Source organism: Propithecus coquereli, unplaced genomic scaffold (genome assembly GCF_000956105.1).
Source record: "Propithecus coquereli isolate 6110/MARCELLA unplaced genomic scaffold, Pcoq_1.0 Scaffold146, whole genome shotgun sequence".
NCBI classification, from domain to species: domain Eukaryota; kingdom Metazoa; phylum Chordata; class Mammalia; order Primates; family Indriidae; genus Propithecus; species Propithecus coquereli.
In genome coordinates, this window is record NW_012138969.1 from 2973753 (window position 1) to 2994663 (window position 20911).

Below are 20911 nucleotides of genomic sequence, written 5' to 3' on the forward strand. Positions count from 1 at the left end.
GATAGAACGGCCCAGGTCAAGGACTCTCGAGGCTTTGATCCTGCGAGGACAGAGGGCGGTGAGCAGAAGCGTGCATACCCGAATCTTCACTTGATTGTAGCACGCTGGACAGCTGCTCAACGCCGCATGCTCACAGTTCAGGCCACCAAAGCCTGGCTTGCAAACACAGCTGCCATCACTTCGACACCGTACAGGCTCTGAGCCCATGGGGTTGCAGTTGCAAGCTAGAGACAGGAGACAAATGGAGCATTTACATCAAACTAATCCCAGAAACCAGAGGTCTAGCAAAGATACAAGGAAGAAGATTAAATCTCTAATGGCAGAGAATTCTTCTTTGCCCTTGTCAATGCATTTTTGTGTTGGAGTCATCTCCTGGCTATGTGCATCTTCGAGCACATTCCTAATACAGACAGGTCGTAGCAATCATCTGGCAGGTTTGTTTGGGGCACGTGGATGCAGAAGGATGACAACAGTCCAACCTTTCTGGCAGCATTCATATTCTTCCTCCCGTTACACTGAAACCCTATTAGATATTCCATAGGCACTCTGGCTTTGTTCTCAAGGTGAATAACGTTTCTTCCAGGCCTTTTATGTGCTTGATGTAGACATTTCCCTCTATTTTACAGATGAGGCATATGAGCTCAGAGAGGTTGAGTAATTTGCCCAAGGTCACACAGCAAGTAAATGCAGACCTGCGATGAGAGCTCGGAAAGAACTAATGTTCTTTTTTTTCTGGCCTGCTGCCTTGATGCAGGAAACGCAGCAAGAAAGCAGCACCTTCACTCATTCGATCAAATTGATTGAGCACCTACTATAAGCCCGGTTCTGTTTTAGGAGTTAAGTATGTAACAGGGGGTGAGACACTGCTCTGATGAGCACAGTGATTCTCTGGGTGACAGTGATTCTCTGGGTTTTTCTATCTTCAGTGCTCATAAAACACTGATCACGTATCTAAGTATACTATCGTTATTTGCACACATATTTGCGTGCCTTCCTTTTTAGCATATAAGCTCTATTTAGGAGCTGGGATGACTTATTCATTATTATAACTTCAGCATCTAGGTCCACACTGGGTACATGGCAGGCAATTGATAAAAGATAGTCGAGTGAAGAAATGCGTGGTCTAAAGCCAATGAAATCTCTATCAATAACCTAGAACTAGCTAGAATTATAGTTAGAATATATGGCTAGAATTATAGAGTTTCCGGTGTGCTTTCTCATATCCACCACCTTGAGTTAAATATTATTCATTCATACAAGGAAACAGGCTCAGCGGGATTAATTGGCACAATCAGCATAACGCAGTAGGTATGTTACAGAACTGGACCTGAACTCAGGACTGCTGGGTGTCACATGGGCTCCTCCTCTCACAGGTGCCTTCCAGCACATCACAGCTAACACGGAGGCTGGGGTCAGGGCCACTCTGGCCCAGAAGTCCCCAAGGGATTTGTGCCCCTCAGTAGGAGCCTCAGCTTGCACAGAGTTTCTCAGGCACTTCCAGGTGGAGACTCCAGTGTGGATGGCAGCCTCTGGGCCCTTCCTGAGCAACCAGGAGTCCTCCCATCTGGGTCCCCAGAGCCACTCTGGACCTTACGATAAGCAAGCTCCTGAGCGCTGGGCACCAGGGCCAGTTTGGGACTGAGGGCTGAGTGCGTGGCGCAGGCCGGCTCCTCTAGAACATAACGCACGTGCAGGTGTGAAGGAACAGCTGGGCGGGAGGCCGTCCGCGCATTCGTGCTTTGATGTGAAGCAGCCCTCAGGAACGCGCAGGGACAGCTGCTGCTTTGAAGCCCTCCGGTTAGAAAAGCTTTCAAGCGTTGCCTTTCTATACATCAACTATGCGGCCTTCTCGAGAGGGTCTCTTAAGCTGCTTTACAGCCCACTCCCCTCCCCACTTCAGTTTGCTCAGGCTGAGTCTCGAGTCCTTTATCACTGTCCCGTCACAGGTGTGGCAGCCCCTTCCCTGCCTGCCTGTCTGGGATTGGGCATAGGATGCGGCGGCCCCGTTTCATCCCCTCTTTCACTTAGGAATGTAAACCTGACCTTTTCCGCTTCTCCCGCCCAGCTTTCTCCCAGCTCGGTCCTCCGCGGCCCTGCTACAAGGGAAACCGGCCTGCAGATCTTTGAAAGGGGACAGCCCAGGCCACTCACAGGCCAGCGTGGTCAGACAACCAAAGCAGCATCCTGTCCACGGCCGCCGCCCCTGCTTACGTGTGCACACGCCAGCAAGCTCACACGTACACGGACACACGCACACACGCACACACGACCGCTCTGGGGTGCGGTCCCACCTCGACACTTGTCTGCTGGGTTGGGAGCCAACGGGTCCCCGAAGTAGCCTGCTTTGCACTGGTCGCAGTAGACGCCGGCGGTGTTGTGGAGACACTTGAGACACCTGCCCGTCAGCCGGTCGCAGTTCCCGGAGGCGCTGGGGTCCACGTTGCTGTTGCACTGACAGGGCTGACACGGCCTCACCGGGCCACGCTCCCCGAAGGGGTCCCCGAAGTAGCCATCCGCACAGAGCTCACAGCGGGCACCTGGGAAGGGACAAATGGCCAAGCCCTGGGGGTCATTCGTGGGCAGCAATACCAGATGCAGAGGCCTCAAGTAGCCCGGCACCCTCGAGAAGCGCCAGGGAAATGCGCTTTCCCCGGGACGCCAGAACAGTGCTCTCAGGCGCAGGCGCACGTGGCAGGCGCTGGCTCTGTCACTCCCTGGGTGCCACAGAGTTTAGAACCGAGCGGCCCCACTAAGAGACTTAACTAGCTGCTTGGGGAAAAGCCAGCAGCTCCACAGAAGTGGTCACATGCCACCAAGGCTGCTGCTGAACAATCAGTTCTTCTTTTGGAAGAACAGACCAGCAGAGGAATAAGACATTTAAGAGGTCGCTAAGTTTTTCCTCTTTACTTTGGTTCATTTAAAAAAAAAAAAAAAATTTAAATCATGTACCTGGTCTGAAAATGTTATCTCCTAATTATAATACAAACCTCCCCAAACTGCTTTAGACGTTTCCTCCCATAATTGTACGCTCTGCCCCGCTCAATCCACTTCAGATAGCATTGCGCTATCTGATCTTTCAGATAATCTCTAGAATGAGCACATTTAGATTAACCCTCCGTAATCATAATTTCCTAGAAATTCTTTGCAATAGAAGCTATTTACATGAATTCACGACATCGGGACAGGAAGAGGCAGGTGGCAGAGCAGGCTGGGGGTCTTACCGGTGACCCCGGGGGGGCAGTTATTGCACACCACCTCCTCCGTCTCGGGCATCACCGAGCAGCTGAAGCCGTTGTGACAGGGGCATGGCTTGCAGCTGCGGGGGTCGTGGGGGTCGTTGTAGAAACCGATGGGGCAGTCGGCACACTCGACGTCAGGATTCTCATCCCCTGAGTAACAGTCTCCTGGGAGGCAGAAGAAGGGGGGAAGAGAAGTGAGCAGGGTTAGACAATACATTTCCTTCGATGTGGATGATGCGTGAGGGTCAGACGGTGGGAAGGCAAAACCTTCTTTGCTGAAGCTTTGCCCAAAGTGTCCGAGCACCGGCGTTTACCCCTGCCCAGGTTCTAAATCCAAACACAGCTGAGACCGGAATCTCACCCTCACTCTCCCATGCTAAGCAGACACGCTTCCTTTGCTATCCGCGACTTAACGTTGTTCCCCTCCCCGCCGTGGCCTGACTCCATTGTGGGCTCATTCAGGCACATTCATTTAGAACACTACCTGCCTTTGATCTCCCCACACAATTCCTGCAATTTGACACCAACTCCCCCACCCAGCGCTGAACCATGACAGCCATTTCCTGTAACCTAGCACCTTTCTCACAACCCTGTGGCATTTCCATAATGAAAAGGATTGAGTGTAACAAGGCACCATGTCCATCCATCTTCCTGACTCCAGCCCTACTCTCCTAATCCCTTCCCATCTCTGAAGTGAGGTCAGGCATGGTCTTTCTTACACAGCCCCATCTCTTCCACAGGAGACCCCAATCACCTGGCTGCACCCCAGCCCACCTGGTCCAGGTACCATCTCACTCACCTGTGTCTGGGTCACAGGCCCCTCCCCCTTGGCAGTTACATGGAATGCAGGTGCCAAAAGGCCCCAGTCTGGCCGAATCTCTTTTGTAGCCAGAAGCACAATCCTGGCAGAACTGCCCCTTGTACCCAGCGGGACATACACAGTGCTCGACCCAGGGTGCTGGGGCTCCCGAGACAGGGCGGGCTGAGATCAGGGTCACATTGTCAATGTACCCAGTACCTGCAATAGAGAGAACAGGGTAGAAGAGTAGCAAGTGGTAAGGTCTAAGGATCTAAAGTCAGACGTCTCTTGGGATTTTATTTTTCTCAACACCCTATCAAAGACGGGTGGTGTTCCCACATCACGCCATATGGAGAGCTGGAGCAGTCCAGCATCATGACTGAGCGCGCAGTCTTTGGAGTCGGAAAACTCAAGGCTTACATTCTGGCTCCACCTTCAATAGCCGTGTGAATCGATCAAGTCAACTAACCTCTCCATGACTGTGTTTTCTCAAGTGTACAAGAGAACTAACAGTGGTATCTACCTCCTATGGTTTTGTGAAAATTAAATGAGACAACACATATATTATAATGTACCTGGCATATAGTAAAGGCTTGATCAATCGTTAGTAAACACCTTTTCTATTTCCTGCTTTATTTGTGTATCAGTGACGTGGAAATGGTGCATGCTAGCCATGCTTTCTTTTTGCATGGGTGCTAAAAAGCTTGAGGAACTCTTGTTAAATAATTCCATTTGGGATTAGGAGGACCCAACACACGAAGTTCAAAGGAGGGGATTAATAGAATATATTATGTCCAAACATGGTGGCATCGAGTATAATCCGCAAAGGAAAAGCTACTTAAGGAATAAGCAGCACTGTGTTGCAGGCACCATTTCCTAGCTAAGGAAATGCGTCCATTTGTTGTAGATTATCTTTCTCAAATAATCAGCTTTAATCTGAACTCCGAGACTCTTTTAGCAAGGTGGTATCATTCACTCTTCATTGGTGCTGACCTCTTTTTAGAGAAACATTCCTTTTTTAAAAACTTCTAGACTGTAAAAAATTCAGACTCCATTAGAGACTCTAAGTCAAAACCATTGAGGAGTTAATCTACTTGTTTGGAGACTGTCACCACCTTCAAGAGCTGAAATAAAGGAAACCAAAACCTAAGAAGAGAGAATCCATTTACTTACTGTATTCTCCATACGTAGCTCGGATCCGGAGGGCTGTGAGGTTCCGCAGTAACCTCCGATACTCAAAATAACTCAGCTGGGGGCTCCACTTACTGCTTGGATGCTCATTTAACCTGCATAATTTAAAACCAAAGCTTTAAAAATCTGACTCTTATCACATCCCTACCTGATAGCTAAGCCCCTTCACAGCCCTGCTTAGAGGAGTCACAGGACTAGCAGCCACCTCCCCGTGGCCATGAACTTGGAGCTTCCGCACTCCATGGGAGGGCAAACCCCGCAGGAAGTGATGGAGGGCATCCCAGCGTGGAAAGCCTAGATCTAGGGGCCATGTCACCAGAAGCAAGGTTGCTCTCAAGTCCTTAGACACCACTTTCTGTTCTTGGCCATGTAAAACCTAGTGTTAGACACATCTGTGAGTTCCAGAAGTTCTGACCCTCAAGAGCTACCGTTCATTTTTGGTTTTGTTTATTTAAATGATTTATTTGTTATCTGAGCCCATTACACTTACTTTTTTCCAGCATCGGTTTCCACTTTCTACATTGTCTGTATCCAGTACTTCCTAATTTGGAATCATGTGCCTCACTGCATCAGATCATCAGCCCCTGTGCTATTCTTTTAACTTTTGCTCTGTTTTCTACTGGAATATCTCTTCCGGGAACAACCCTATCCTTTTCGTTTCATTCGCTGATTCGTTAAACAAAAGTTGACTGTGCACGTGGTTTAGGCTAGAAGCTGCGTCAGGCTGGAGGACACAAAGACAGCCAGGAGAACAAGGTGGGCAGACAAATAGTTATAATATAATACAATGCAGTAGGCACTATAACAAATGCATGCACAGAATGCCACAGAAACTTTATCTGGGATTCTGAGAAGGCTAATCCAAAGGAAGAACATGTAAGCTGAGTCTCAAAGAGAAAGTTCACCAAGCCTAGAAGGTGGGAATGGCATTCCAGGCAGGAGAGCTCTGTGTATGCGCATCATTAGAATCAGCAGCACGCAGTTATCTAACACACCTCTTGCGTGTGTGCGGGGGTCTTCTTTTCTCTATTCCCATCACCTCTGCCCTGGTTAGGCCCCCAACCACGCTCACTTGAGCCACAGTGAAAGTGCTCGCATGGTCTAGTTAAGGACCCTGCCCAAACTGTCCTCCACACGGTACCCGTATTTGCACCCATCCTTCACACCTGACCATGACACTTTGCAACTTACACTCTCTCAGTGGCTTCCCATCACTTTCCTGGCATGGACAAGATCTAAGCACCTTGACATGACATACAAGGCCCACTGTGATGAGTCCTTTTCCAACCCTTGCAAACTTATCTACCCATCTTCCCTACATATGCAATGCTCCAGCCATAACAGCTTGCCAGTTCCCCCTAATATCATGCCTGTCCCCACCACACATATTCACATGTGAAGGCTGCCCTTCTCTGACTTTTCTCCCTGGAAAAGCCCCCTGTGCCTTTCTCATCTCAGCCCACTCATTGCCTCCTCTGTGAAACTCTCCCTGACTCCTCCAGGCAGAATTAGGCCAATTCCAACACCCCATGAACACGCACCACCACTAAAGAAATTGTCCTACCGTATTACATTTCATTTTTGACATGTTATATATCCTACTAGATCATGATTTGTTGGAGGGCAAAGACCATGCTCCATCCTTATTTCCAGCCTCTAATGCAGTACTGAGCACTCAGTAGGCACCGCTCCCTTCCCTGACCTCCCTGAATGCAGCATTCAGAGTCCCCGTGCTACAGGACCCTGTGCAAATCCCTGCAGACACACACGGGGCTGCCCAACACCTCACTCCTGCCTCCTCCTCTGTCCTCACTTCTCAGTGCAGTCCCCTCCCCCACTTCATGCTCTACGCACGCTCAACCACTTGGAATGTCCTAAATGCACAAAACTTCCTCAAGCACACTATGTCCTACGCCTCATTAACCTTTCCCTCCCTTTCTCCCTTTAGAGAGCTGCCCCTTCCCAGTTCGCCATGTCTTCCTGGGAAGCTTTCCTTGATCAGTCCAGTGCGAGTCAGTCAAAACACCCGTGTCCACCTCGTCCCTCTCTGTCCCTTGACAAGCTGCACTGTAGTCATCTGTTTATTTTTCTTTCCCATTGGCCTGCCAGCTGTCCAAGGGAAGGAATCACGTCCTGTCTCAGCACAAAGCACCATGCCTGGTGCTCAGAAAAGCTTGTTGAGTGAACTAATGATGAGCGAATGAATGAACAAAGGAACTGAACTTCAGTCTCAGTTTGCTCTGTTTGACCTACTTGTGGTCTGTCTTTTTACCTGAACGTGTAAGTCTTGGTGATCCCACAAGGCAGCGTCTTGCCAAGTGGCATCAAGGAAGCCGAGATCCGTAGACCAGCACCTTCCAGGATCACATCGTGGGCAGACGGGTGTCTGCCTCCCCTGTCCACACGGTAGTCAAAGGACAGGCTTTGCCCATAGCTCACCTGTTGATTCCCAAGAAATTTGGCTGTGAAACAGAGTTTTAAAAGATTGAGATCAGTTGTGAGGCTGGAGAGATAAACACACGTGCAAGCTGGCATTAATGTCAGCAATTTCTGCTGGAGTCCTGTGTTCTCCTGTCCAAACCACCCCACCAGGAGAGTCAGAACTGTCACTTTTGGCATAGCCACTAGTTACTGAAATGCTCAAAGGGCGTCATGACAAGACAATTCCATGTATTAGATGATTCGTAGCATGGCCCTTATGACAGACTATTAGGTAAAGACCTCAGGTACATCAGTAATGGTGCCACTTGTTATATAAAGCTTGATAGTTTACAGAATGCTTTCACAAGCGTTAGCACATTTGATGGCAATAATTCTTGGAGGCAGGTATTACTATTCCCACTTAACAGTAGAGAAAACTGAAGTTCAGAGAGGTTAAGAGAACAACTTGCTCGGGAATCATATTAGCTAAGGACAGGAACTAGGATCAGAACCTTAGCTAGAGTTTCTTCACTCAGGCACATATAACAGACTAAGGTATTTTTAACTTACAAAAGTTTGAAGCTTTGAGAAGTGCTTTGTTTTTGCAGTTCCATCTGCTTCTCAATAGACCCACAGATTTGACCACAGTCCTTGATTTGGTGGCAAACCTAGAAACGTGCCATTTGCTTAAAGCAGACACTTCAGCCAGGGTCTGACCTCCAGGACCCCATTCTGCTCTACTGGGCCATGTCTTAGTGATGGTATCAAATTGGGCTTAAGCCCCACTGTCTTCTGGAGAGACTGCTCCCTTGAACACTAAGTGGTGTGGTTTCCACATTTTCTATCTTGACTTCCGATAGTCCTATAAATGGGCTTCTATAGGAAAAATTATCCCTCACATACCAGGAGCCACAAAATAGACGGGGTCGGATCGCCGGGCTGAGCTAAACACGTCCTGATGGCGCTGCGACCACTGGAGCTTTGCGGGAGACCCATTTCTGTGGACGGCCTTCCAGCCATCAACATCTGGAACACAAATAAAGCCAGTGTATGCAGTCGAGACAAACCCTCATCATTTTTGGGTTAAACGAGGCAAGGCTTGCATGCCAAAATGTCCTAGCGGTGAGTAGTAAGTGGGGTTTTCTCAGTCTTTCTGCATTTGCATACAGTCCTTAAAATACCCCATGTGCCTCTCTACTTGGATCTCAGCTTCACCTGCTTCCACCCCACAGCTGCTCAGGCTGCTCTCCTCTTTGAGTTCGACCCTTGTGATAAGAGAGCAGGTTTTCATCTGTCTGTAATGTGCACTTTTATGGAGTTGCATAAACGGGGTCTGGCCTTAACGAGGTGAGAGGGTTCAGTACCTTTTAAGAGAAACCCAGACGTAGAGTTGAAATAATATCACTTGCCAATATTTTTATAGTGCTCTGTAGCTTGGCAACTAATTTCACATAAATTAACTCATTTAATGTATGTGAAAGCAGCATTATCAGTGAACGTGAACGCCAGGAAGACTCACAAACTCCCCAATCCAAATGAATACTTTTTTTGTGGCTTTGAAATAGATGGGGAGGGGACATGCAGGGAGATAAAAGTCTAATCTCTTTTTATTCTTGTAAAACCATACTCCTACGCTGGTATGAGTTAACTGTTCCACTATGACTTGTTCAAGACATCAGGGTGCGCCGTATTGCCCTGACAAGGCAATGGACATTAAACACTGTAAGAGCATCGCTAAAGATGAGGCAAGAATCCATCGTGTGGATGAGGAGGTGGCTGTCTGTAAGCACAGACCCCTGTACCACGTTAAAAAACAAAAGCCTAGAAAATGGAAGGCTTTACCCCGATGGAAGGTGGAGGTGATCTTATGGACGCTGTAGTCTGCGGAGCTGTGGCAGGTGGCTGAATGCCCGTAGCAGAAACACTGCGTGCAGCCCTCAGGGTTTCTCCCGTCCAGATGGTAGTAACCGGGTCGACACCTGCGGTGGTATTTTGGAATCAGGATGATGTTACGGGTTATTTTTTATTCCACATAGAGAGTACGAGGACGGATTCAGCCTCTTTCTACCTTCTCTCCCACTCGGCCCTACTCATTCCTAGAGTCTCACATTCCACCTCCACTCCGAGACCACTGATGGACAAACACAGTTTCCCGGATGGGAGAGTGTGAGGAACACTCGCCCCCTCTCTCTCTGGTGGAACAGAGTCATGTTTGTCTGGGGGGTCTGAACACTTAGTGATTCGCCCATCCTCAGGGAGGAATTGAGTGGAGGTCAGATGGGCAGGACAGGGAGGAGTGGGGCGGGCGTACGCAGAGCTGCCCGGTCCTGGAGCGAGTGCTTCATGGGGACAAAAGAGGGGAAAGTGGGGACCAGGAAAGGCGAGGCCCTGCCTCAGCTCCACGCAGCTATACTGACCCCTCCACAGACCACTATGTTTCGGTCCCCAACCCTGCCCCTTGTACCTGGGCTCTGTCTCACACAGGAAATGGGCAGGAGAACATGTGACAAAAAAAAAGATGGCTAGAGACACTCTCCAAAAGCCAAGTGCAGGCTTGCATTCCACCCCTGTCCCAGTGGCTTCTATGAGGACCACAAATGCTGGCGAGTCTTAGATGTCGGGGTCACAGAGAAGAGCGCAGGGGAATCTGGGGGGGACTTGTGTTTCCTCTGTTCAAGTTAACTACATCCTTTCACGTGACATAATGTTAGTTTTACTAATCATTTATTTAGCACTTACATTGTGCCAGGCACCTTACGTATACTCTCCCACATAATCCTCCCTACCACCCTATGTGATAAAGAATTATTATTTCCAATTTTCTTAGACGAGGTGACCAAGGCTGGAGAGGTTAAGAAACTCATGCAAGGATATACAGCTGGTTAGGGGCTGAGGTCAGATTCAAACTCATGTGCATCTGCCTCCAAATCATGTCGTCTAAGTCACTGGACCATATGTTGGGGGCATGTCCATTGCATACGATCACAGAAACGCAGGTTAGCTGCGATCAGCACATGCTTCAGAGAACACTCGTAAATAAACAAGCATTGTTTTTTCTCCAAGAGCAAGGGTTAAAAAAAATTATTATGGTTTCTATGGAAAGGCAACCTGCAGATTAAAAGAGATTAAAAAACAAGGAAGGGAGGGAGGGTGGGGAGGGGAGAGAAGAGAAGAGAACAGAAGGGAAAGGAAGGGAATCGGGCAAAACTGAATGATAGTGTTTAGGAATGTACCAGGGTAATAAATTATGAAGAAAAGCAAGAAAGTGATTACCATAAAAGTCAGAATAGTAGTCACTTCTAGGGAGGAGGGAAGGCGTTGTCACTACATGGCACATTTTTAGCAGAGGTCTATCTCTTATCATTGGTGGTGACAACATTTGTTTTATGTGGCTTTCCAGTTCCGTGTTACATTTTGAAATGAAAAAGGCTTTCAACAAATGACGTCTCTTTTAAAACTTAAACTATTTTTCCCTGCCCTCACCTCGGCAGCAAGGAACCCCTGAAAACACAAGCTAGGAATGTATTTGGCATTTCCTCCGCCCAGGTATAAGTGATTGGCGGGGTGCCAAAGAACTGCTTTCTTACTTTTAAGGACATGAGGAGGAAGCCTTTACCTCTGGGGCCAGCCGCCTAGCCCTGCTCACAGCAATCTCAGGGAGGGAAGAGTTTAGGTCCGAGCAGTTTGTCCTTAAGGAAGGTCCTGCACCGGCAAGTGAGGGTGGATGGCCCCTCGCCGCTCCACCTGCCCCAGTGTGGCACCACCCAAAGGCTCTCGCGCGTCCCCAGTTCATGTGTGTGCATGTAACCACCAGCCACCGCTGGGGCGGTCCCTTTTCTGTACACGATGGTTATATATGGCCATGTGCTGTGATATTCCCTCTTACGAGGATTTTTCCAACATGTTTAATTAGGCCAGGCCTTTCCTGGGACCAGCCTGAGTCACGTGACCTCATTACTGCATACCACCTTCTACAGAGCACCTGGGACTCCAAGCCAGCTGGCGAGGGGAGTCCCTGGGGCCCTGTGCCTCTGCCAAAGTACAAACAAAAGAAGGGACCCAGAGCAGAGTGTGGACTCCATTGAGATTTGGGGGCTCAGTTGTGTTTTTTTTTTAAAGCCTAGTTTTTGAGGACAGAGAGCAGGAAGGTCATCCACACTTGTTAAGTATCGCTTTCCATAACTGCACTCAGAGGACTGATGTTCATGCTAGTTGCCGAGGGACTTTCTGCTGTCTATAGGGTTCACACAGACCTGTCACAGCGTTCTCCAGTGACAGCTGGCTTGCAGACACAACGGCCTGAGTCACAGGGCCCCGCGATGCCAGCTGGGTCACAGTCACACGTGGAGTCTCTGGGAAAGAAGTATGAGAAAATTAGGGATGTGTCTCCAAATGCTTCACAACTATGCACATAAAGACCATCTGCTCCCGAGCAAACGTCACTGTGCTGGGCAAGTCCTTCTTCGCTGAGACTTCTGGCAATCCTTGTCCATGCAGCTCTCTCCCAGCCTTAAGGACTCACTTGTCTGTGCCAGGTGCAGCCCAGAGGGGGTGCTGTTGGCAGCAGCCAGGCCACGAACTGTCTGCTTCCACCCCCTAACGTGAGGAGGGGTTTGCACCAGCACGGAAACCGAGTTTATCACTAAACTGTTCAGTTTACTTTGGTTGACTATTTGATTCACTGACATTTTTAAACATTTTATCATTTGTTTCTCTATTGTTTAATTCAGCGATGTCTGCTTTTTATCATGATGGATTCCATTCACCTGCTATTTTAGTTCATTCAATTCTTTGTTTTGGTAATACCTCTCTTGAGATAGAATTCACTTCCTATACCATGCAATTCACCCATTTAAAGTGTCCAATTTAATGCTTTTTAATCAATTCTCAATTTGTACAGCCGTTGCTACAAATATTTTTTTCACAAATCTTGATTTTAGACATTTTCATCACTCCAAATAGAAACCCTATGCCCTCTGGCAGTCATTCTCCACCCCTCCCAGTTTTCCTCCCACCACCCCCACCCCCAGCCCCAGGAAGCCACTGATCTACTTCCTTTCTCTATAGATTTGCCTATTCTAGACATTTGCTCTAAGTGGAGCCATGTACCATATATGGTCTTTTGTGATTGGCTGCTTTCACTTAGCGTAACGCTTTCAAGGTTCACCCATATTGTACCATGCATGTACCAGTACATACGTTCTTCTGATGGCCGAATAAAATTCTATGGTATGGATATGACACATTTTGTTTATTGTTAGCTATTATGAATAACGCTGCTATGAACATGTGTGTACAAGCTTTCGTGTGGATACATACAATTTCATTTCTCTTGGGTGTCCACCTAGGGGTGGAATTGCTGGCTTTGATTGACTTTTTTGTTTCGGTGGCTTGACTTTCTCAATGAAGGTGCCATCACTTTCATTTAATTCTGGGGCAACCTCCCAGTTCTGTGCTTTGCTGTCTCTGTCACACCTTTTGCACCCAAGCATGCGTCTACCTCATGGGTCTAAACCCAAGCGTGTCAGCTTTTCCCTACGGATCTGTTGCTCCTCTGCCTGCCCTGTGACCCACCCAAATCCTGCCCAAACGGGAGTGCCCTTGGCTCCTGCCCTCCCTCGCCCAGTCAGACACCAAGTCCAGTCCCACGGCCTCCTTCCCATCGTAGCTCCCTCCGCACTACTGATCTGGACTGTTCGACAAACACACGTTCCCATCTACTGGGTGCCCAGAACTGGGGACACCAAGAGAAACAAGAGACAACCCCCATTGCCTAGGAGTCTCCAGGCAGGGCAGGAGGGCGCGAGGCCCCCGCAGCCACTCCAGGGCACCCTCGAGGTGCCTTGTCCCGCTCTAGGCACGGGGGACCCAGAAGTCAATGAGACAGAGCCTCAGGGGGGCTTACACTCTAGTGGGAGAAATGGACAAACGTGTATAGAACACGAGAGATCTGGAGTCCAACGGGAGTCAGACGTGGAGGGGAGGAGGCTGGTGAGGGGAGGCCCCTGTGAGGAGGTGACCAGGTGGGGGTACCCTGGAAGCTTGGGCTCCTGCAGAAGGGACGGCAGGCTGGTGTGGCTGGAGAGCAGGGGGCTGGAAGGAGAGCGGTAAGACACGCACAGAGTGCCCAGGCTGGGTAGAGATGGAGCAGGACCTTGTGGCCCTACAGGCCTCGATCACTTTGTGCCTTCCTCCGAGTGGCAGGGGAGCTACTGGAGGGCTGCGGGCTGTGCCACATCTCTTTCAGGTTTTAAAAGGGCTACGAAGGCAGCGTGGGCCCGGGGGTGGGTCTCTGAAGATGATCTAAAAGAATCAAGGAAGGCCAGCAGAGAACAATCTCTGCAAAGGCCCTGTGGGACCAAGCCAGCGGGGACAACGCAGGCACGGCGGGAGGCAGTGCCCATGTGGGCTGGCAGAGTGGGCGACAGGCAGCGCTTGCTCTGGGGGCGGCCTTCTGGCAAATGCTGCACTGGCGACCTCTCTACCCCCCAGCCCTCCCAACACCCTGCCAGCTCTGCATCTCCACAGACTGGTTATGCGATGTATACGGCATACTCCATCTCCTTCCAAAAAAGAATTTGAGGAGAGATACAGGATATTGCAAACTAAAGGTGATAAACGTTATGCAGGCAGATTCTTCTACCCCAAACTCACTGGAGTCAAAATGGGCCCCAGGTTAGAACTGGAAGGACTCTTTGCCTCCATCCCGGTTCATCTAAAGGGAAGCAATTGTCATGGCGAAGAACCAAGAACATCAGGCAATTTACTTCATCTCGTGCGGTTTAAGTTTCTTATCTTTAAAATGAGTAGAATGATAATCCCAGCCTCTTAGGGTCATCATGAGGACTCAGTTAGACAGCCCACAGGAAGCACTCAAACAGTGCATGGCACACTAAAGGTGCTCCGGAAATGCAAGTGGTTGCTATGTTAATATTATCGTCATCATCTGAGTAGTAGCAGCCACGGTGGGGTGCGGGCGCTCACCGTGGTCTCTGGTCTTGGGTGCACCCAGCGTCTGTGAGCGTGTGGAAGCCTGGCAGACAGCGGTCACATCTGTCTCCCGTCACACCCGGTTTACAGCTGCACCGTCCAGAGTTGTCACATCGAGCACTAAGGGAACCTGTGATCCACAAGGTGGGGAAAGGAAAGAAGAGAAGGAAATATTTACCTTTTACGGCATCAGGAAGCAACTGTCGCCCTATGGGAGCTCAGAAACACTAAGTCATAACCACCCCCTGCTGCCTTTCACCATTATTCCCCATCCCCTCAGCGCTCTTCCACCCACCAGGGAAAGTTCTGACAGCTGAGGATGTCTCCTCCAGGGGGAGAAAGGAAACTACTCATAAAAGCACTTTCTTTGCATATTTGCTCTGATTTTGCCGTCAGGTGGCATCTAGTCCACTGCTCTTTTTTTTTTTTTTTTTGAGACAGAGTCTCACTGTGTTGCCCAGGCTAGAGTGCCGTGGTGTCAGCCTAGCTCACAGCAACCTCAAACTCCTGGGCTCAAGCGATCCTTCTGCCTCAGCCTCCCGAGTAGCTGGGACTACAGGCATGCGCCACCATGCCCGGCTAATTTTTTCTATATATTTTTAGTTGTCCGATTAATTTCTTTCTATTTTTAGTAGAGACGGGGTCTCGCTCTTGCTCAGGCTGGTCTCGAACTCCTGAGCTCAAACAATCCGCCCGCCTCGGCCTCCCAGAGAGCTAGGATTACAGGCGTGAGCCACCGCGCCCGGCCCTAGTCCACTGCTCTTTAAAAGACTATCAAATCTTTGTGATCTCGAGAAGGAGCCTGGGTGGATAGGCACATGGGCCTGCTGGAGGGAGTCTGGGTCAGAAAGCGAGCAAGGTTCTCCCTCATCTCTGGCAGGCAAGGGTCAGTGCTTAGAGGGTATGATCTTTAAGAGCACAAAAAAGCATAGCGACCAAAAATATGAATGCACACCTGCCAGGAGTGGTCGGAAGTCCTCCCTGTGGAGGCGAGGGATCAGGGCCCCGCGCACCTTACCTGACTCGTGCACTAGAGTACTGGACTTGTCTTATGAGCCAGTTTTTTAAAAAAAAGCCCCTAATTAAAAAGGGAGTTTCCCAAAATTGTGAAGAAAAAAAAAAACCGCCCAAGGGAAAAAAAAGGGGCAACAGGGGAACCCCCCAACTCCCCCCAACCGCCCAACAAAAACCGTTCCAGCCTCCATCTTCTCTCCCCTGGCCCCTGCCTTGCTCTCTCCTCCCTGCATTCCCCATGGGCAAGCAGAGTGCTCTTTTCAAAACGTAATTCAGATCATCTAGTCCCCTGGTGGCTCCTCACACTAAGCAGAATAAAACGCAAGCTCCGTATCACGGCCTGCAAGACCCTACCTCTTACCTCATCTCCCCCCCTCTTTCACCAGGTCGCAGTGACCCAGCTCCCCTCCCGGTTCCTGGAAAGTGCTAAGCTGCTTCCCTCAAGGTGTCTGCCCTTGGGGCTCCCTCAGCCTGGAACGCTCTTTCTGCAAACTTCCCCTAGTTGGCCCATTCTCAGCACTCGGATCTTGATTAAATGGTAGTTCTCTAGAGAAACTTTCTCTGACTCCGGTATCCAAAACACCCACCCCACCCCTCCTTCAGTCCTCAGCCCTGCTTTACTAAGGACAATCTCAGCCTGTGCCGCCTGCTGCACACCTGGTGTCCAGGCAACACAAAGAAGGTGTCCAGAAATCTGCCGGATTAAAGTGTGTGTGCCAAGGAAGGGGCCAGGGCTGTGGTGCAAGGCGCTGAGAGAGCCGAAAGATGAGCTGGAAGGCCAGCTAGGAAGACCTCAGCTACTTTTGAATTTCCCTCTACTGCTGGAATTAGAAAACAATCCACATGTCTGAAATATCTGCCATAATTAGGCTATCCATAATCCTCGAAGCCAAGAGAACACCAACCAGTCGCTACATGTTTGTTTGCTTTTTAAGTGTGTTATTTTTCTGCGAACTTTTAATTCACTAGTAGAATTCAAATCAATAAAAGTATTGGTTCTGTGTCTATATAAAGGCTTCTATGTGGCATGTGAACAATGAAATAAATTAATGAGTCACATTCTATGTTTAGATGTGTTTACACAAATACTTACTGTTGTGTTATTATCACCTACAGTGTTAAGAGCAGTAACATGCTGTACAGGTTTGTAGCCTAGGAGCAATAAGCTATACCATGTGGCCTAAGCATGTAGTGGGCTCTACCATCTTGCTTTGTCTAAGCACACTCCACCATGTTTACACAACCATGACATCGCCTAATGACACATGGCTCAAGACACATCCCTGCCTTTAAGCAACACATGGCTGTGTGATCACTGCGGCTTTCTCCAAGCCTTGCAAAGTTGCATGCAGAAGGTCACAGGCTCTAACTGTGAATATGACGAATTTATTTCATGTTCCAAAACTTCTCAAGTAACAAACCATAACAATGGGTTTTGAAAGTGTCTCACTAAGATAAAAACACCGGCCCCCATTCCCACATTATGAACTACACTTAGGGATTGTGAACAAGGGGGTTTAAAGAATAGACGAAGAATTATGTCCTGTTTCAAGTTAGTGTCCCAATAATCACTTTCAGGGATTATATAGATATAGTCACGTGCATTTGAGGACTCAAGAAAGTATTAAAAAATAATCGACATTAATATTTAAACCAACAGAGTTTGCTTCCTTTTGAGAACCTTTTTAAAAATATACACACTTGCATGTAAAGACATGTTTTAAATAATAATTCAAATGTTACAGTCTGAATAATACACTGTCAGCCTCATAGATACATAAAAAAATAATAAAATTAAGAGAATAAGTTCAATATCACTGATGTCCACACAGACCTCAAGAATTTAGGTGTCACGCAGAAAAAAAACACACACAAACAGTGAATTTCAAAGCATCTGCAAAAAGTTATCAGGCCTTAGACATGTGGTTGTAAGAGGTGAAGATAACTCAGCCTTGTTGCTGAGCCCACAGAGTCATCACCTAAAAATAAGCCTAGTTGTTATATTTATGGGACATTGATAAGTCTAAGATCTGTGACCACTTTGGGATTTATTAATGCTGTTGGCCTCTTTTGCCATATCTGGAATGATGGCATTTTTTTGCAAGGCATGTTCTTCTGCATTTGAAATTGAATAGAGAACAAATTCCCTTATCAAGTTATTTTTTGAAAGTGAAAAACATCCTCTGGCTAATTGGGAGACCGATGTCATGTAGGAAATTAAACTTGTGCCACTGGTTTAGTGATCTGTGCACTCTTCCCCTCCCCCTCTAAGTCTCTGTTACTTCTTTTATAAAACGGAAAAAGCAATAGCTTCCTCTTCATAAGGTTATTTGTGAAGATGAATTAATTACTGGATGAGACACACCTAGAAAAGAGTCCGTGCATAGTACATGTTAGCTAGCACATAAGATAGAAATTGTTACTGTGCTCCACCACTTCCTGCCAGGCTGTTCACACTGAGTCTGGGATATCTATTCACCAGATAAAAAGAAAGCACGAGGCTCACTATTGCTGGGTGGGCAGCAGCAGTAGAAACAGAAGAGAGAGCCGGTGAATCCTTCATTGCACTCTCTCCTTGCTAGGTAACAGGTTCCTTGTCTACTCAGAGACTAACAACCTTGTCTTCAGGCCACACTTTCCAGCTGAGCCAGTTAAACTTCTACTTTCTTTCTCACTGATCATTGTGCTGGGATGATCCAATTCCAGTGACTCACAATGGAGCTGCATGACCTGAGGGCACAGGGGCTCTTCAGAGAGGTTAAATGGCCATTAAAATGGAATACTCTTTCCTTGAGTTTTTCTTTACGAAGTCCTTTGATTCATAGGGGGAAGTGCTAAATCCAAAAGATTCTGGATGCTGAGTCTACACCACAAAGCTAAGCAAATCTGACTCAAACTACATCACAACAGCAACTTAGTGGTCCCTTTAGGAGTGACCACTGGCATATGGGTCTACATAAAAACTGGATCACCCCGCTTTTCTGTAAGGCTCCCAACCCACTCTACCAGCAACTCACAGCTACACCAAAATCTGCCGATTTTTAGATTCTTTCATCTGCTTCTAGGAATTGGTTCCACAGACCTACACGGAGTCAATGCCATGCAATAAGGCTACACCCTTTAAGTGGATGAATACTTATCATATGATGCTATTAAACACTTCTAGCAAAGAGAAACAGATAATGCCACAAAGATAATAGACAAATGAGTCAGTAAAGAAAAAAACAACTCAATTTATTTACAGAACCACCTGTCCCTCTTTTTATTTACTAACTTGTCTTTACTGTCTGCCCACAATGAATACAGCACAGCGTATCTGTGTGCACAACAAAGACCTATGGTCCTATGAATATACCACTGGGCGGAATACCTACAAAAAGCCAACTAGTTCTTTATATACCACTGGGCGGAATACCTACAAAAAGCCAACTAGTTCTAGGAATCAGCCACTCCGTTAGGTGCTTCCTATTTGTTATTTTATTTTCTCTTGTTGACAACCCTATGAAAGATGCTAATCCTCCTATTTACTTCTCTGTCTCTTTTATTAGTACCACTTCATATTGCTAGCACCTAGCACAGTATGAGAAACAGATCTTTCTAATCCCTTGTTTTTTGAGAGGTTGGTCAAAGGGATGGTTATAGATAGGAAGAACTATCGCTGGAAAAGTGTGAGCTTCCTTTGTCCCTGGGTCAAAGACTGTCATCTACCTAGAAAAGTTAACAATGTGACTCTTGGTACTAGAATTCAAGCCAACATGCCCTAAAGAACCCAGCTGGTTCCATCAACCCCAACTTGAGAGAAATGTGTTTCCTTTCAGATTCAAATTGCCAAGAAGACTAGTGCCAGGTAGATTCCCAATTATTCCTGAAGTTGAACATCTCCCTCTTGGCCTGCTTGCTTCCCCACCTGCTCTTGCTCCCTCCCTCCTTCTCTGCCTCCCTCCTTCCTCCTCTTATCCCCTCCCACTCCCCAGCTCCCTCTCCCTCTCCCTTTTCCCTTTGCTCAGCTACCTTTGGAGTTGCAATTACAGGGCAAACAGCGATCTCTTTCCCTGTGCCGGTAAAAGCCTTCCTTGCACCTCTCGCAGTGAACCCCGGCAGTGTTGTCGTTGCAGTTGAGGCAGCGGAATCCATCGCCCGTCTGTCTGTGAAGCTCCTGATCGAAGACGCATTGCCAGGATTTCCCGTTGCAATCACAGACTAGGGAGGAAGGGGAAAAAACATCGTCAGAAAAAAACAACTCAGGGGCAATTCTCTCTGGTGTCTTTTGTGATTAGTAATAAAGATTATGCACGAGGTGCTCCATGTCCATTCAAACTACTCAATGGAGTAAGGTCAGGCAGTGCAACCGCTGGGGTGGGGACTGTGGGGGCTCGTGTCCCACAGAAAGGAAGCGGCCATTATGTAGCGCTGGCGGGTTGCTCCCCGGGAGAACACGGGTTCAGGGTTGCCAGACTGTCCAATTTCTCAAAAGAAACCAAAAATCTTAAATTCCATTTTTATGTGAAAATTGCTGACTTAAATATCTACAAGGAGTTCATTTTAAAACACCGAGCAAGTCTATGAGCTGGAGAAGACCTGAGGGCCACCCGCTGTGGCCTCAGCACAGATATAGCAGTCAACATCCACACCTGTCCCTCCAGTGACGGTCAAGGCCAGGAGGTGACCACTCTCTGCACAGGGATCTCCTCCCCCCTCACTGTGCCTTGAATGTCCCTCCCAAAGCCAGGTGCCAAGAGAACCATACTCCCATGAAGAATGACTTTTCCCAAGGGTCCAGGAAGTTCATCCTGCGGATGTTCTCAAGAGACCCGTGTAGTGACTAATATCTCCATGTGCCACCTAAATAGCCAAGGAGGCAACACGTGGAAATACTTAGCATAGTACCTGGTACACTGGAGACACTCAAAAAAATGTTTCCATCATGTTTTAGATGAGAAAAGTCATGGACGTTGGGGTTAAAAGAATGGATCAAATACCAGTTCCCGCTATTTCCTGGGCAAGTCATTTCAATTTTCTGAATTTTGTTTCTTTTTCTATAAATGCAGACCTCATTGTCAGCCTTCCTGGATTAAGAGCATCCCCCTGAGAGAAGAATATCAAGTGTCTTCGCATAAGCTACTTCATCCCTCACTCACAGGAGACAGGTATTTCCTCAGAAGAGAAAAGGGCAGCTTGGGCCAGGAGCGGTGGCTCACGCCTGTAATCCTAGCACTCTGGGAGGCAGAGGCGGGTGGATCGGTTGAGCTCAGGAGTT

General features: G+C 48.1%; 1 protein-coding gene across 1 annotated transcript in view; it reads right to left on the reverse strand.

Moving 5' to 3' along the window:
• LAMC2 (laminin, gamma 2) overlaps positions 1-20911 on the reverse strand; it is a 52003-nt gene that overhangs the window by 12962 nt on the left and 18130 nt on the right. The window contains exons 2-12 of the mRNA XM_012639964.1: positions 19666-19854; positions 14635-14770; positions 11904-12002; positions 9493-9629; positions 8554-8676; positions 7502-7691; positions 5212-5324; positions 4039-4257; positions 3222-3404; positions 2292-2537; positions 79-224 (exon numbers count right to left, since the gene is read on the reverse strand). Coding sequence (XP_012495418.1) covers positions 79-224; positions 2292-2537; positions 3222-3404; positions 4039-4257; positions 5212-5324; positions 7502-7691; positions 8554-8676; positions 9493-9629; positions 11904-12002; positions 14635-14770; positions 19666-19854 — 1781 coding nt within the window. The remainder of the gene's footprint in view (positions 1-78; positions 225-2291; positions 2538-3221; positions 3405-4038; positions 4258-5211; positions 5325-7501; positions 7692-8553; positions 8677-9492; positions 9630-11903; positions 12003-14634; positions 14771-19665; positions 19855-20911) is intronic.